This window comes from Olea europaea, unplaced genomic scaffold, assembly GCF_002742605.1.
Source record: "Olea europaea var. sylvestris unplaced genomic scaffold, O_europaea_v1 scaffold83, whole genome shotgun sequence".
NCBI classification, from domain to species: domain Eukaryota; kingdom Viridiplantae; phylum Streptophyta; class Magnoliopsida; order Lamiales; family Oleaceae; genus Olea; species Olea europaea.
The window spans coordinates 785,544-802,703 of NW_019266740.1; the positions used below are offsets into that span (position 1 = coordinate 785,544).

General features: G+C 30.6%; 1 protein-coding gene across 1 annotated transcript; it reads right to left on the reverse strand.

The window, feature by feature from the left end:
- Window positions 1–1,998: 1,998 nt before the first annotated feature.
- Window positions 1,999–5,285, reverse strand: LOC111391739 (soluble inorganic pyrophosphatase 4-like). Its single transcript, XM_023016989.1, has 9 exons — window positions 5,050–5,285; window positions 4,343–4,484; window positions 4,229–4,257; window positions 3,434–3,499; window positions 3,252–3,359; window positions 2,947–3,012; window positions 2,743–2,863; window positions 2,541–2,622; window positions 1,999–2,289 (listed from the first exon to the last, which is right to left on the reverse strand). Exons 2-9 carry the CDS (start codon window positions 4,473–4,475, stop codon window positions 2,247–2,249), a joined length of 648 nt encoding a protein of 215 aa, XP_022872757.1. The 5' UTR covers window positions 4,476–4,484; window positions 5,050–5,285; the 3' UTR covers window positions 1,999–2,246.
- Between the last annotated feature and the right edge of the window lie 11,875 nt (window positions 5,286–17,160).

Below are 17,160 nucleotides of genomic sequence, written 5' to 3' on the forward strand. Positions count from 1 at the left end.
AGATGTGGCTAAAATTGTTAGTACATGTAACACTTGTCAATTGGCCAAACAGAAGAAGCAGAACACAGGCCTATACACTCCTCTTCCCGTCCCCAATTGTCCTTGGCAAGACGTTAGTATGGATTTTGTGCTAGGACTGCCACGCACCCTAAAGAAGCATGATTCTATTTTCGTGGTTGTCGATCGTTTCTCGAAAATGGCTCACTTTATCCCCTGTAGCAAAACATCCGATGCGTCCAAGGTTGCCATGTTATTCTTTAATGAGATTGTCAAACTGTATGGGCTTCCCAAGACCATCGTGTCCGATAGGGACGTTCGCTTCACTAGCCATTTTTGGAGGACCTTGTGGCATAAGATGGGTACCAAACTAAAATTTTCTACAGCCTACCACCCTCAAACTGACCACCAAATTAAAATTTTCTACAGCCTACCACCCTCAAACTGACGGTCAGACCGAAGTTGTTAATCGGAGTCTTGGTAACTTATTACGTTGTCTGGTCCGGGAGAACCTTCGAAATTGGGATTTAATCCTTCTTGTCGCTCAAATCGCGTATAATAGCTCCGTAAATCGTTCATTGGGTATGAGTCCATTTGAAGCCGTTCACGGATACAAGCCTAGGAAACCATTAGATCTCATCCCTATGTCCCCACAGGCTAGAGTGTCAGTATCAGCCGAAGCATTTGCACAACACCTTCGTGATTTGCACATTGAGATCAATAAACAACTTGAAGCTAGTAATGCAAATTATAAACTACAAGCTGATTTACATAAACGACATATTGAGTTTAATGTTGGGGATTACATTATGGTTCGCATTAGGCCAGAGCGGCGTCTACATGGACCCGCCTCCAAATTGCAGGCTCGTAGTGCTGGTCCTTTTAAAATTTTAAAGCAAGTTGGTCCAAATGCATATATTGTTGACATTCCATCCCACATTGGTTACCACCATACTTTCAATGTTGAAGACCTTGTAGCTTATAAAGGTCATTTCATTCCCTCAGATGATCCCCTGTTACCTTCTTTTGTGGACCTTGATCCTAATTCTTTGGCCCCCTCTAACCCACTACCACCTCTCACAGCACACACAGATAACATTGATGCTATTTTAGATGAAGAAACTGTGTTCACTAATGATGGAGAGGTTCAATGCTTCCTTGTTCGTTGGGTTGGTCGCCCAGATTCTGATTGTGCATGGATCTCCAGGGAGACACTACAGCGTTTGGATCCAGATTTGCTAGAGCTTTATTGAAGTCAGCAGGATCTTCCTTGGCCCAGATCGCCTCCCGTCCACCCGAGGGGAGTTGATGAGGACACCAGGTTCAGACCGCCACTGACACATTTCTACCGAGCCGGAAGAAACTTGCCCAACCACTCAGCTTATGGTTGGGAGATTGACGAGAGTCTACGATGATATATCCACTCGACAGAGTCGAGTTTTCTCCCACCCCGAGAGAGTTGATGAGGACATCCTTATAGTTGGACTTTTATTATTGTTTCAGTATTTTAGTTGGACTTTTATTATTGTTTCAGTATTTTAGTTGGACTTTTATTATTGTTTCAGTATTTTAGTTGGACTTTTATTATTGTTTCAGTTGGACTTTTATTTAAATTTACGTATTTTAATTAGGACTTAAATAATGGACTTGGCCCTATATTTCTAGTTTTTCATTATTTAAACCTGTCATTGGTTTGTAATTTCTCAATTGATGAATTGATTAAGAATTATGAAGTTGGCTTGGCCGTTTTCTCTCCTCCTACCCGCTTCTGCCTTCTTCTCTTCTCCTCCCCCTTCCCTTCTTGTTATTTATTAATCTCCCTACATCACAAGATAGTTCTTAATTACCACCATTTCCAGTTCTTCTCCAGCCCTTCTCATGATGGTTCAAATGAACGCTATATGTCCCTATTGACTCGCACTAACAGACCAAGAAGAAACTAGGAAAAAGCAAAAGAGAGTTGAAATTAATCATCTGCACCAAACGAAAAACAAAGAAAAAAGCATGGAAAACCAAAGCATTTTTCTCATAGCAAGCACTTTAGTTTTGATAGAGTTTCACTAAAACTGTATATGATCAATCTATTGTCTTAAAATGTAAAGAGTTATTTTCATCATCATCCCAATACCCTATGGGACCAATATATCAGGCAGTAAAACGAAATTTTGTTTCCAGAGAAAAACTCAAACAGGCAAACAGCCATATCCTTTATACACTTGTCCATAATCCATCTTCAAGTGCTCAGCAAACTAACGCCTTAAGCTCTCAACAATGTAGCTTGCATACAGGTCCCTACACAAGGAGAAAAAAAAATGAGAAAAACGAGGGAGTAATCAGTTGAGGAATATCGGATGCATGGGGAGTAGAACTAGACAGTACAATGAAAAAAATTATTATTTTTCTTCATTAATAGTGTCGAGCACTGTCTTATTTTCCATTCTAAAAATGTCATTAAGGTCAGGAGCCAAAAGATCAGCTGTTTGCTTTTAGTACGTCACAAATTGTTGCATTGGCAATTATAAAGCGAAAGGAGGACCACATACATGGAACGCTTGATTGCTTCATAGGCTTTTGTGGCCGGCAGAAACTCATCAACTGCAACATCCTTGTTCTCATTTTTCTTGTCTGATTGATTGTTAAGAAATTATAAGAAAACATGATACTACAAACGCATATAGAACAGGAACATTTTGGCAAACCATAAACAAAACCATCTTTAAGATTTATTTCGATCACAAAAGATACAATCTTCAAAGAAGCGACGGATTTCAGCTAGACGATGGGGCGGTAGCTCTTTTATGTCAGTGTAGTGCCGATATTCTGGGTCATCAGCACAGACAGCAATTATTTTGTCATCCTTCTCTCCCTATTACCAAAAAGAAGTTAATATTTTTGGAATGGTAACAATGAATATTATCTACATGGAAGGTCAAGGAATAATAAATGTACCTGATCTATCATGGGCATGAGGCCTATTGCCTTTGCCCTAAGAAAGCACCCTGGAAGAACTGGCTCCTGTTTGAGTTCACAGGCATAGTTGAGTGACAAAAGATACATGTTATCTTGAGAAGTTTAGGACATTTTTATTATCATAGTATCAAAGGGTAAAAATTAGTACATTTTATAAACCACATTCAGTCTGCTAGTTCAGTTAACCACACAGTTCATGCACACAATTTACTACCATGATTGTGAGATAAGAACTGTAGTTACTAACTGACATTTGTATAAAAATTCCAGATGGAAGTGCACACCTGCATGATGACCAAGACATCCATTGGGTCACTGTCCTCACAAAGAGTACGAGGGATGAAGCCATAATTGTGTGGATATACAACTGATGAGTAAAGAACACGATCAACCTGCAGATGCAAACCCATTGAAGTACTTCATAATTAATTGACTTGCAACAGGTCAAAGTTAATAAGCCAGGTACCTTGATTAGACCAGAATTCTTATCAAGTTCATATTTCACCTTACTTCCCTTGCTTATCTCAACCACCTGCATTGATTAACCAAGTTTTCTTGAGAATATGAGATAACAAAGTTTCTCCACAACTTACTCGGGAGAAAAGGCAACTTAATAAGCTATAAAGCACGAAAACAAAGAAAGCATAAGTTAAACTTTCATATACTTCAGTTAAGCAAATTAATTGCACATTAAAAGTGAGACAAAATGGAAAGAAAAGGAATCATCACTATGAAAATATAAGCATAACAAATGTACCCAAATGTCAGCAAGCTTACATGCTTAACAATCACGTTAAGCAAACACGAGTAGCAAGCATTGTAGAACACAATCTACATTCAAAGAATAAAGAATTCATTAATAGAATGACACAATTGACGGTATCTTGATGTAACTGCATTTGACACGTAAAACTCTTAGACACTAAAGCCAGTTCCAGGGGTTTGATAAGATGCTAAAGAAGCATATATGCAATTATGGTTCAGGCACAGATAAGAGAAAGAAGTATAGAGTTCCATTGGCATCTAATATAGTACACTCAGGCAAGGCAGAACCATAGAACAGGTTTGGGAGTGCTAAAGCTCCTAATACATATAACCGTAGTCATGAGATGATGTGCAACATTTACTCAATCTAATAACATAAAATGAAACACAGCATTTTTAACATTCATGATTAATTGTCGAATCATGAAAGTTCCTCCTACTTTAACACTAAATACAAGAAACACGTTCAAAGCTAAATGAACTTCAATATTCTTACACAATTGAAAATTATTGGTGCTCTAGGTCCTGCATCAAACAATAAGAACAAAACATTAAACTCAGGAATGCCAATTTGAGCTTTAACATGAGAGTAGAACACAAAGTTATATACCTATCTCAAGATCATGCCAAGGATGGGCTGCAACTGTATTCCTGGACATGGAAGAGAGGATCCTTTCATTAAGAGGTGGATGTGATGGTTTCTTAGAATCAGATCCATTTGGTGTGTCAATATGTGAAGCCATCACCACAGGCTGCAAACATAGATCAAAGTAAGCTTTCCACATCATTGTTATAACACATACAAATTACTAAGAAAGACGTTCTAACATAGAGTACAAGCCATGTCAAAGAGAAGAAATTATACAAACTAATCGCCCACCATAACAAAGAGTGTGTGTACATAAAACTATAGCTTACAAAATGTACTATCAGATCAATCCATCGCAGTAAGAAACTATCTAAAAAATAAAACATCTCGCGCATGCAAAAGTACGCACATCCAAAATGTGCACTTCTTCATCGTGAACAAAATTTATCAAAAAGAATCAAAACGTCTAAAATCGAGCAAAAAACTACTCAAAACATACACCAAAGACTCCATAACGAAAGATCTATGAACGTAAACAGTAAAAAAAAACAGAGCAAAAATTTCCATATCCTTACGCCTAAACTTAATAAAAATAAAATTAAATCTACACAACGTAATTTAAACGAAGTAGTATATTACAAAAAGATAGTACTAAATATATCTAAAAATACAAAATATATATCATTAAAAAATCTTCAAATCTCAAAGTAAATGAAAATTAAGCGTACACAAACGATCAAAAGCAAGCGTCGGTCGGGTAGAAGAGCAAAGAGGCACAGATCTCAAAGAGAAAAACGGAGCGTGAAACTGAAGCAAGAGAAGATATTTATAGATTCATTTGGCTTTTAGAGAGAGAGAAGAAGAGTGATGGCAAGTTCTTTCTCGGAAAAAGCAGAGCTGGGGTACCGGTGCGTTACGCGTTCCCGCTCTGTCTCGTGATTTGCCATTTGAGCACGATCAAAGGAAAATGGGAAGTAAGGAAAGACAAATTTACACTATTGGTCCGAAATTTACTCTTAGTAACTTTAAAAAAGAGCAAGCTAATGCTCAAACTTTAGCACAATCAATTCCTCAATAATGAGAATAGACTAAGCCCCTGTTTGATCCCCATTAAATTAAATTACATTACATTCTATTTTTCTCTTTCTTATTTTCAACCATACAATCTTTTATAAAATAATATTACACGTAAATTGAAAAATTTTCCTTCTTTTTCAACCACTCATTTTTCTAAAAAAATATTATTCCCTCCATTTTCATTTTCAGCTAATGGATATCAAACAGGGGCTAAGGGTCCATTTAACAAACTTTTGCGAAATCGAAAAAAGTTTTTGTTGGCATGACTTTGGAAGAGCCACAAAATAATAATAATAATAATAATTAAACAAAAAGTTACTTTTGGACCCGTTTAGCTAATTTTATGAAAGTGTTTCCTCTTTATTAGAAGAGCTTTTATAAAAATTGATCGAATGTGGCTTATTTTAAAAGAATTTTAGAAATAGAAATTTATTTTAAAAACTTAGTTTTTAAATAAAAAATAAAGTAACTTCTTCAAAAAGTTCTTCTACTAAGTAAAATTCACACCAAACGGGCCATCAATTTTTTTATAAAAGTACTTCTAATTTGAAGAACCTTTAGAGAAAGCTGATTCAACGTGACTTCTATTAAAAACACTTGCAAAATATTAGCCATTGTTTGAGTATCATTATCTAATTTTTTTTTTCCACATACTTATTTTCAACTACAGTTCCTCCCATAAATAATTCGTAAGTAAAATTAAAATTTTTACTATTTTTTTATCACTATTACAAAATCTTTTTTCTTCTTTAGAAAATAAAACTCAAGCATAGCCTAAAGTTCTCTTAAAAAATAATTTCCCAACACTGATTTTAGTAATTTTTACCATTCTACGCGAAGTGAAAATTCTACCAAACGGACCTTAAGTCTTCACTAAATCATTACTTAATTTCTCATAAAAACTTATCTCGCTACAAATTTCTTGGCATCATTAGAAGTTAAATGTAAAATGTAGTTTCATAAAATCGAACATTTCACGATGATGCAAGGTTTAAAACGAAGTTGGCTGTTTCTCATCAAACTCATTGTGCAAATATAATAGAAAATCAAGGATCAACTTACTTATTTTAAAAGACAAAACCTATTTGGTGCATGGACAATAGATTGGAGATCAATTACGCAATTGTTCCATTAGGAAAATAAATATCTTACGTTTCTCCTTCTGAGCGAATAAACTGCCATTTGGAAAAGGAAGATTCTCTTTGAGGTATGGAATATGACGTGTAGTTCTAGGCTACGTGTCTCGTTTTGATTGGGTAACGCAGCTAGGGTGGGACCGAGATTGACTTTCGGATTAACATATAAAAATAATAAATAATGCTATTTTTACTTAGTCGCTGCATTTGACATCCTCTGTAAATGTAACAGTTTTTTATTTGAAACATTAATTTTTTTTAACTTTATTATCTTAAAAAACAAGTTAATGCATCAACAATAAATTGACAAATGGATCAGTCGCTGGAATTTTTTAATTTGTTATTTGAATCATTAATTTCCTTTAATTTTTAACTTTCCAACAGGCTATTGCCGGTCAGCTCAACTACGGTCTAGTCCTGTTGTGCTGTTCAACAAAAATCTGCCATTGGAATTTTTTTAGTTGTTAATTATACAATAATTTTTGCAAAATTTATTCCCGAAAAATTTATAGAAGTCCATTGACATCCTCCAAGACAATAAAAGTCATGCTCGACTATGACACTAGAAGCGAGATGACCACCACAAAACCAAAGTCATGTTGACCTCCTGTTTGAGCTTTATTCTTTTTCATTATTTTTTCTATAGTGCTCATTTTCAACAATACATTTTTTCATTAAAATAATATTATACGCAAATTAAAAAAAATTTCTTATTTTTTAACCGCACATTCTCTATCAATCGCTATTCTATAATACATTACTTCAAATTAATGGGACTCGAACGAGGCCTAAACTAATATTTGAGCTTCATTTTTTAAAATTATTTTTTCTCAAACTTATTTTTAATCGCACAACATTTAATAAAATAATTTTGCACATACAACCAAAAATTCCCAACTTTTTAACCATGCGTCCTCAAAAAAATACTTTTTACAAAATCTTGAGTCGGTTCGAGCCTCATTTTTATCTAAGAACTCATTTTAAAATAATAGATTGTTAGAGAATGTGTGATTAAAAATAATAAAAAATTTTGAGTTTACGTATAATATTAATTTAGAGGGTGTTTGTTACCCATTTTTCAGAAAAAATGAATTTTAGAATAGTGGATTGATGCAGAATGTGTGGATGAAAATTTTTAGATTTATGTGTAATATTATTTTAGTGAAGAGTGTGGTTGAAAATAAAAGAAAGAAAAATTCATTTTGAAAAAAATGGGAATCAAACGCACTTTTATTAAAGAATGTGTAGTTGAAAAAAAAAAAAGATATTTTGAAAATAATGAAGATTGGACAAAGGCCTATATTCAAAAAAAAGACTAAAACTGGATCCATTTTACACGCGTAATATGTAGTGACTTTGATGCCGAAAACGTGGAAAACAGGAACGAAATGCATACTGGCAAGTTGCAATCCCAGTTTAATTTTCTTTTTCTAAAACTCATAAGAAACGAAAAATACGTGAACGTTGGAAGAATTGGCGTTGAAGCCCCTTCCGGCCTTCCCCACCTTGGTGGTGCATATTTTCCACGGTAGACGCGTGAATAGTATTGGTTTATTACAATGATTTAGACTTGTTTCATTTTTCATACGAATTAAAAAAAATTCTTTAATGGTATTGAAAAATTAATTTTTGACAAAATCTTTCCTAGTTTACCCATATTTAATTTTCAATATGTAGTAGTAAATTATTGTTGGAATTAGTAAAGAAATTGAATGATTTAATTTGAAGAAGAAGAAATGAGAGATGTTCCATGTTTCTAAAAAGTGAGAAATGTGTGTATTTGAATTATTTCAAAAAGTTGGCCTATTAAGCAAGAAAAATTGAATAAGGGCATATCGGTAAAGAAACAAAACAAAATATTTTAAATTAAGAAACATGCCTATATATATTTAGGATAAAATAAAATGGAAACTCAATCTCTAAAATTGGGACGAAGGGAATAACACTTTTTATACATAGTAATTTGGTATAATTAAGGCTAAAATATTATATTATTTTATTGTTCAACACTTATACTTTTGTTCGATATATATATATATATATATATATAAAATTGGGACGAAGGGAATAACACTTTTTATACATAGTAATTTGGTATAATTAAGGATTCTTAATTTGGTATATAATTGGTATAATTTAGATAATAATTTTTTATTATCTAAATTCATTCCTAATTCTTTTGGATAAATTATTCTATCAAATTTTTCATCTATTAATTCTATATTAACTTGATTTTGAAATTGTTCATTTTGTTCTTCTTCAGGATTGCTTTCTTCTTCAAAATCATTCTGTCTTTGTACTTGATTATAATCTAAAAATCTTAGGCTAGTTCTTCCATGAATATAATTATAAGTTAATGCTTCCTGTGGTGCTATGATTGTTTCTTGATTTTCTAAAAATTTATCCATATCCCATTCTAATCCTACCAATTGTTCTGATGAATATTCTTTATGTTTAACCATGTTCATCCCTTTACTACTCATTAAATTTACTACCTTATCTATATAAATTTTGTATTTTGTTTGAGAGTTATTTGAACATCTTCCTAGAAATCCTATACTAATTAATAGATTATTTCCACTTTTTACCTCTTCGTATCCTTTTGTTTGAATTCCTATTTTAATTTTATCTGAAAAATCTTTAATTGTTAATAAAAAATCTAGGTTACAATAAATTATACCATTATTATTATTCATATCAACTTCTGTGCTAGCAATCATACTTTTATCTATATTACTAATTCTTTCATCATATATGGTAACTAAAACTTTACATCCTAAATTTTTTCTCATTAATCATTTTATTCCTATAACTATTAATCCTAAATGTATGAATCTAAAATTTTTCTTTTTTAATTCTCTATTAGAATCTTCTGATATTAAGTTCAATTTTCTTACCTGGTTTCCTATACACTGAACCGATACTTCTCTACTATGTCTGAAGAATTGTGTTCTGGTTTCAAAAATTCCTTTATTATATAATATTTATGGGTTAAGAATTTTATATAATAAAACAGAAGGAAAATATATAGCAAGAGGAAGTGAAAGACCTTTAGAAAAGAAAATAGAATTCCAATCAGATCATAAAGCACAAATTTTAAATATTACAGCACATGATCCACAAACATGGAATAATGTAATAGATGTGTGGAAAAATACTATAATAGGGCATTATATTAGAAATTTCCAAGAAATTGAAGCTTTAGATATGTATAGATATTTAGAAACATTTTTAGGAGAAAGTGTAAAAATTATGTGGGAAGCATTTAAATTAAAAAAGAAAGAAGAATTCGAACAATTAGTTAATATGGGAAGTAATCTTTATCATTTTGTTAATAAAATAAAAATATTAATAACAGGAGCAGACCCAAACTCAGGACATATGAGTATACAAAGAAAAGTTATGAGAGATTTAGAACAACTTAGCCTTTATAAATGGACTAAAGGAAGATATGTTAAGAACTTTTTAAATGAATATCATTATTTAACTTCAATATCAGGAAATACATTTAATCAAGAAATTGGTAATAAATTATTTCATCAATTACCAGGACCATTAGGATTAGAAATCACAGATAAATGGAATAATCTACCATCAGTGAAAGAAGAACCAGAAAAACAATGGAATATAAGACAAAGAATACAACATGTAATAAGATGTTTAGAAGATAAATGTGTAGAACTACAAATTTAAAAACAACTTAAAAAGACAGACTATAAATTCTGTAAAGATATTTTTACTCCACAAACTTATGGAGCCTCTAGGTCAAGAAAAAATAAATATAGTAATAAAGAAAGAAAGAATAAAAGACATTTTAAGAAAAGATATTTTCTTAAAAAATCCAATAAAAGAAAACCATACTTAGATGAAAAAAACATGTGAGGAAATTTAAACCAAAAAGAACTTATAAAAATAGACTTAGTTGTTATATTTGTAATAGTAATGAACATTTTTCTAAGACTTGTCCAAAAAGAATAAATAATTATGATAAGAAAAGCACATTAATAGAATGCACTAATGAAGATTTAATACAATTAGATGAATATATTTCAGATAAAGAATCAATCTATAACATTATATCAATAGAAGATAAAAATTTAGAAGAAAATAAAGAATCTGATTATAAAATAATAGATGAATTCTCTAATATAAGATTACAAGAAGAATCAGAATCAGAAGAAGAACTTAATTTAATGAATAATGTAATTATAGAATGTATACATAATTGGCAAAAATATAAAGGAGCAGATAATATAGCTTGTTAATTATGTAATTGGTACCCAGTAAGAAAACTTAGAGCCAAATGTTTAGAATGTTATAAAGAAGCATGTATAAAATGTTTAGAAGAAAAGAATCTTATTGAAAAAGAAGAAGTTAATTCAGTAATCTTAAAAGAAAAAATTGAAATATCAGAAATAAAAATTCTTAGAAAAAGAATTGAGAGCCTAGAAGAAATGCAAAAATTTATAATAAATAAGATAAAAATGTTTGAATATAACAATAAAGGAAAAACAATAGAAATAGAAGAACACACTCAAGGTATAGAATATAAAGAAAAAGAATATGTTCAAATAATATGTAATCCAGAAAAACTTAAAAGTATCAAGGTAAAATGTTATATAAGAATAAGACAATATGAAATAAAATGTTTAGGTTTAATTGACTCAGGATGTAGTAATTGTATAATTAATAAAAAATTAATTCCAAAACAATACATAATATACTCAGACAAACCAATAGAAGCACAACAAATGGATGGAGAACTTTATACTTATACAGAATTATTACAATCAAATAGTAAGATTAGTTTTGAGACAAATTGTGGTAGAAGTATAGAATATACCTTACCAAAAGAATCAGTATGGGTTAGACCTTTAAATATTAAAGATGCAGATTTTATTATAGGATTAAGTTTTTTATTAAAGGACAATGGAAGTGTTACAATTACTAAAGATTTCTTACATTTACAAAAACATATACTTTTTACACCAACACAAACTACTTATTTCCCATCAGAGTGCATAGAGAAGCGTGGTGGAAGCAATAGTAGTAGTAGTTATTGCAAGTGTGAAAAAGAAAAAGAATGCCAATTGATAGAAGAAGATAACTTAGAAGAAGATAATTTAGAAGAAGATAACTTAGATTTTGGAACTATTGAACTAATTGATAATGAAAAAATTTATGATATGCTAATAACAGAACAAGAAATAGAAAATTTAATATCCAGATTAGAAAAGATGGAAATAATAGGAGAAAATGTTTTAAAATATTGGGAGAAAGATAAAATATTATGTGAATTAAAAATTAAGAATCCAGAATATATAATTAAAACTAAGAATATAAAAGCCACAAATTTAGATTTAGAAGATTTTAAAATACATATAAAAGAACTCTTGGAATCAGGAGTAATTAGAAAATCAGATAGTTCTCATAGATCAGCAGCATTTATAGTTAGAAAACACTCAGAAATTGTTAGAGGAAAAAGTAGAATGATTATTAATTATAAAAGATTTAATGATAATACTATAAATGACACTTATAATATACCAGATAAAACAGTTCTAATAAATAAAATACAAGACTGTAAAATTTTTAGTAAATTTGATCTAAAGTCAGGATTTTGGCAAGTAAAAATGCATCCAGAAAGTATTAAATGGACAGCTTTTACCTGCCCAGAAGGACATTTTGAATGGCTTGTAATGTCATTTGGAATTAAGAATGCACCAAGTATTTTTCAAAGAAAAATGGAAAGTATTTTTAATAGACATAATAAGTTTGTAATAGTATATATAGATGATATTTTAGTATTTAGTAAAAATAAACAAGAACATAGAGGACATTTACAAATAATATTTTCAGAATTCATTAAATATGGTTTAATAATTAGTAAAAAGAAAATGACTTTATTTAAAGAATTTATAGATTTTTTAGGAGTTAATATAGGAGAAGGTAAAATTAAATTCCAACCCCATATTGCTAAGAAAGCTTTAGAATTTCCAGATAAACTTGAAGACTTAAAACAAATCCAAAATTTTTTAGGATTAGTAAATTATGCTAGACCATTTATAAAAGATTTAGGAAAAATAATAGGACCTTTATATGCTAAGACATCTCCTACAGGACAAAGATTTTTTAATCAAGAAGACATAAAATTAGTTCAACAAATAAAAGAAAAAATAAAAAATTTACCAAAATTAGCTATGCCTTTAGATTCAGAATACTTAATTATAGAAACAGATGGAAGTATGATAGGATGGGGAGCTATACTAATATGCAAACCTAATAAATATACTAATAAAAATACAGAAAGAATTTGTAGGTACAATAGTGAAAATTACAAAGAGAAAGGAAATTTAAGTAGTATAGACGCAGAATTATTAGCTATAAATTATGCATTAGATAGTTTTGAATTATTTATTATATTTAAAAAAGAAATAACTATAAGAACAGACTGTGTAGCTATAGTTTCTTTTGTTAATAAAATGAAAATAGATTAAAAAAGAAGTAGTAGAAGAAGGTGGTTAAATTTTATAGATAGAATTACAAATACAGGAATTAATATAGAATTCGAGCATATTAAAGGAAGTGATAATAAAGCAGCAGATATATTAAGTAGAATAATAATATGATAGAAATTATTAAATCCACTTAACATAATTTTGTTATACAGATGACAAGACCAAGACCTATAAGACCAGGAATTCCACCTGGGAATTCATTTGCATCAAGACTACAATGTTACAAGACAGATTAAAGTTTGGAAACCAAGAACTTATAGTCTTTCCCAATAGTAATATTTCGTTTAAAATCTTACCACATAATTCTTTATCTAGAGAAGAGAAATGTATTTTAGACAATTTATGGATTTCTTATAATAAGAATCCAAAAGACCAAAAATATTTTCTTGCATGCATGAGTGCATTGTCAGAACACTTTAGTCAGAACAAGCAAAAATTTAAATTTTATGTTGTTATTAAAGGAAAAACTCCAGGAATTTTCCATTCTTGGATAGAAGTTTTAGACTGCATTAAAAATTTTCCAGACTCTCTTTACAAAGGTTTTAAAAATTTCCAATAAGCATTAGATGTAGTAAGACAACAGATAGGGATAAATTTTTATTTATCTCCTTCTTTAAAGAATTACTCAAATCCTCCATTAGACTTCTCTCCAAGCAAAGACCAGAATATTTTCTGCCAACATTGTGAGTGTATGCAGAGAAATTACAAAGTCATCAATGAAACCAACCAGAACCTTTCACTAGAAAGAACTCAACTCCAAAAGAAAGTGGCACAATTATAAAAAGAGATTTTGGATTTAAAAGTCCATTATCCAACAGGTACTATGGAACCTAAGAAATCCATAGCTAGTCCAACTCAAAAGGTAGCTGGTAAAGACTTATCAAACCCGTTGAAGGTTGTGGACTTACCAAAAGCCCAACAGACTCAGGGGACTGTTGATTCCTCTACTAAATTAGACAATCAGACTCAGCAGACTGATAAATCTGGTACAGAAAAGGGTAAAGAAATTTGGGATCTTTTAGGACAGCCCAATGGAAGATTTGATTACCTAGTCAAATACAGTCCACCAGACCATTTTTCTCCATAACATTTTTCAAATAATCCAGAATTTTCACAAATCCAAGAAATTCAATCCAATAAAGGAAAAGAAAAATTGTTAGCCCAAGATAGTCAAGAATGTTTATTTTTTCAAGAATCACAAGATCCTAATCCAGATACTGTTTCTTTAGAAAAAAATTTTGAAAAAATTGAAGAATTTCAGAAGCAATCCAAAAAAGATGAAGGAACTTCCTCCAGAAAAAAGAAAAAGATCAAGAAGAAGAAAAATGATGAAAGATTGAAAGAACAAATTAGAGAAGCAGTCAATCAAGCATTTGAGACAATCTTAAAAAAGAATCATGAAGAAGAGAAAGAAATTTCAGAATGCCCAGAACAAAAAGAAAAAGATGAAGCCAGTAATTTCAGATTTTCAGACGAAGACGAAGAACCACAGGATGAAGGATACAATAATTCAGACAGTGGAATGTCATTTTCATCAGTGGCACGCCACAATCTTGATACAAGATAAAGACTCTCAATAATGCAGAACAAGACAAATTTGACAGAAGCAAAGAAGAAAAATCAGAAGACTTTTTATCATTATACTGTAGACTTTTAGACTAAAGTTCTCATTATTGATGAACTATTAGAAAAGGTGTCGGGACTTTTTGAAAAAGAAAATATTTCCATTTGAATTTTTAGACATTTGTTAGACTTTTTTGTAAAGTTGGTAAAAATCTTGCAAAAGAAAGATTCCCAACTGTAGACCTTTAGAAATTTTAGCAAAAAGACATAGAAATTCTTACCACTTGTCAGAATGGCCAGAAGTTTCTCGGTGAAACGTGTGCCTTTTTCAAGGGTAGCTTAGACTTTTTTGCTCCCAAGAATTTTTCTATATAAGGAACTAGTTTCATTCGGTTTAAGCAGAAGTTTACAATCTGTGTACTCTCTGCTATCCAAAAAACTCTTTGAAAACTCTCATTCAGAAAAATTCTCAATCCAAAAAACATTGTACAGTTGAATTATCTTTGTGAATATTTAAGGTATTCTTGTATTCTTTTAAGTTTATTTTAGAATTTTAGGGACTTCTCGAAAAGAAAATCCTTAGTTGTAAATCTTTCAAAAGATGAATTTATAAATCCCTGATTTATGTTTTACTTTTTTAATATTTTTATGTTCATATTTTCAAGTAAATATTTGTCATGATTACCATTTCATTCTATACATATAATAAAAGCATAACTTGATTCCTAGAAGTCATACTGTTTTTAGGTTAATCCTGAGTGATCCAGATGAATGAAAACTTTTGGCCGGAGTGAGCATTTTGATGTTTTCTAGAGATGCTGGGGAAAAGGAAAAAATTAATCTAAGAATTTTATAAGGGAGTGCCACGGGTAACCTTATAAAAAGGAATCAGGTTCAAGTTTATATGTCATAGGTGGTGAAAATTTAAATGTGAAAAAAAAAAGAAAAAGGGATTTATATATGATTTTTAAGAAAGATTTATAAAAAACTAAGGAGAATACTGAGTAGGAGTTTTAAATAGACCAGTACAATATAATCAAAATATAGTGTGTGTGTGTGTGTGTGTGTGTGTGTGTGTGTGTGTATATATATATATATATATATATATATATATATATATATTTGTTTTTTTTCTCATGCTCATTTTTAACTATAGATTTTTATAAACATTATCCTTCACGTTTTTCATAACTTTTTTCTAATTCTAACCACACATTCTCAAAAACAAAAACCAAAAAATAAAAATTTAATAATAATAAAATAAAATTCATTTTTAAATAATCACTCCCTAACAAGCCTGTAATTGCTGGACTGCTTCCTTTGTTGAGTTTCCAAGAAAACAACTAAGAACATGTATTTATAAAGAATGCCTTATTTATAATAGAGAGTATATTTAAATTAAATCGTAGATTTTTTACACATTTCAAAATGCTCTTTTTTGGCTTTTTAATTTTCTTCCTCGACTAACATTTATTGATTTATCTTTAACTTTTATTTAACGTAGTTTTTTTATTAGTCAATGGTCAATCAATTCAAACACGATTTAAATAATTTAAGAAATAGAGCATCAAAGTTCATACCTTATCATTTGTAATTATTATAAAGTAAGAATAATTAGTGGTTCTGAAAGCATTGGCTTTCTAACATCGGTTTTGCTAGTGGTACATTGCGGTATACCTAATGATGTACACCTCACTCACATGGGCTAGGAACCCACTCGAATAAAATATCATTTCTTTCACATGGATGCCACATCCATGTGAGTGGGGTGTACACCATTCGATACATCCCATTATGTACCACTAGACAAATTCTTCTAACATAGAGAGTATCTCTAAAATGACTACTTTGGTCCTCACAAGTTTCATTATAATTGCATAATTAATATTCAATAATGGAAATTGTTGCAATCTCTACTGAATCACCGCATGGCTTTCTTTCATCAGACTTCGTAAAGATGAGCTCTGTTTTTAAATTTGGGCTCCAGAACTGGCAGTGGGGCGTGTTTTATGAGGACCAAGTGGTAATTTAATAGAGATTTAGACATTTTTGTCAGTTGAGGAATGATTGTGTAGTCACCATTGAGTGTTAAAGATTACCCACCCCCCTCGGGGCGATTGACTCTCTTTAAATTACTAGTATGAACAACGTGTATTGCACGTTAGTTGATTAAAGTTAAAGAAAAATGTTCATAGATTAAGAAATGAAAACCTTTTTTAGCTATCGCTTGGATCATTTCTTTCCATTTGGTTCAACTTTGCTCAGATTTACACAAGGAAAGAATCCAGCATTTAATTATGAAAGTCAAAACCAATCCAAACACACGGTTTCCATACAATCCATTCCAATTCAAATTTATAGAATTCCCAACAACTCCTTGAAAATTCATCATTAATTTCATTATTCATTCATCACAATTCACCATTAACAATAACTGTAAATCACCCCTCAATCTATAAAAATATACTAAAAGCTCAAATCCATATTCTATGCTACAAAATATAAATCTCTATGTTAATGTAAACACAACCCAAAAGTCATTTAC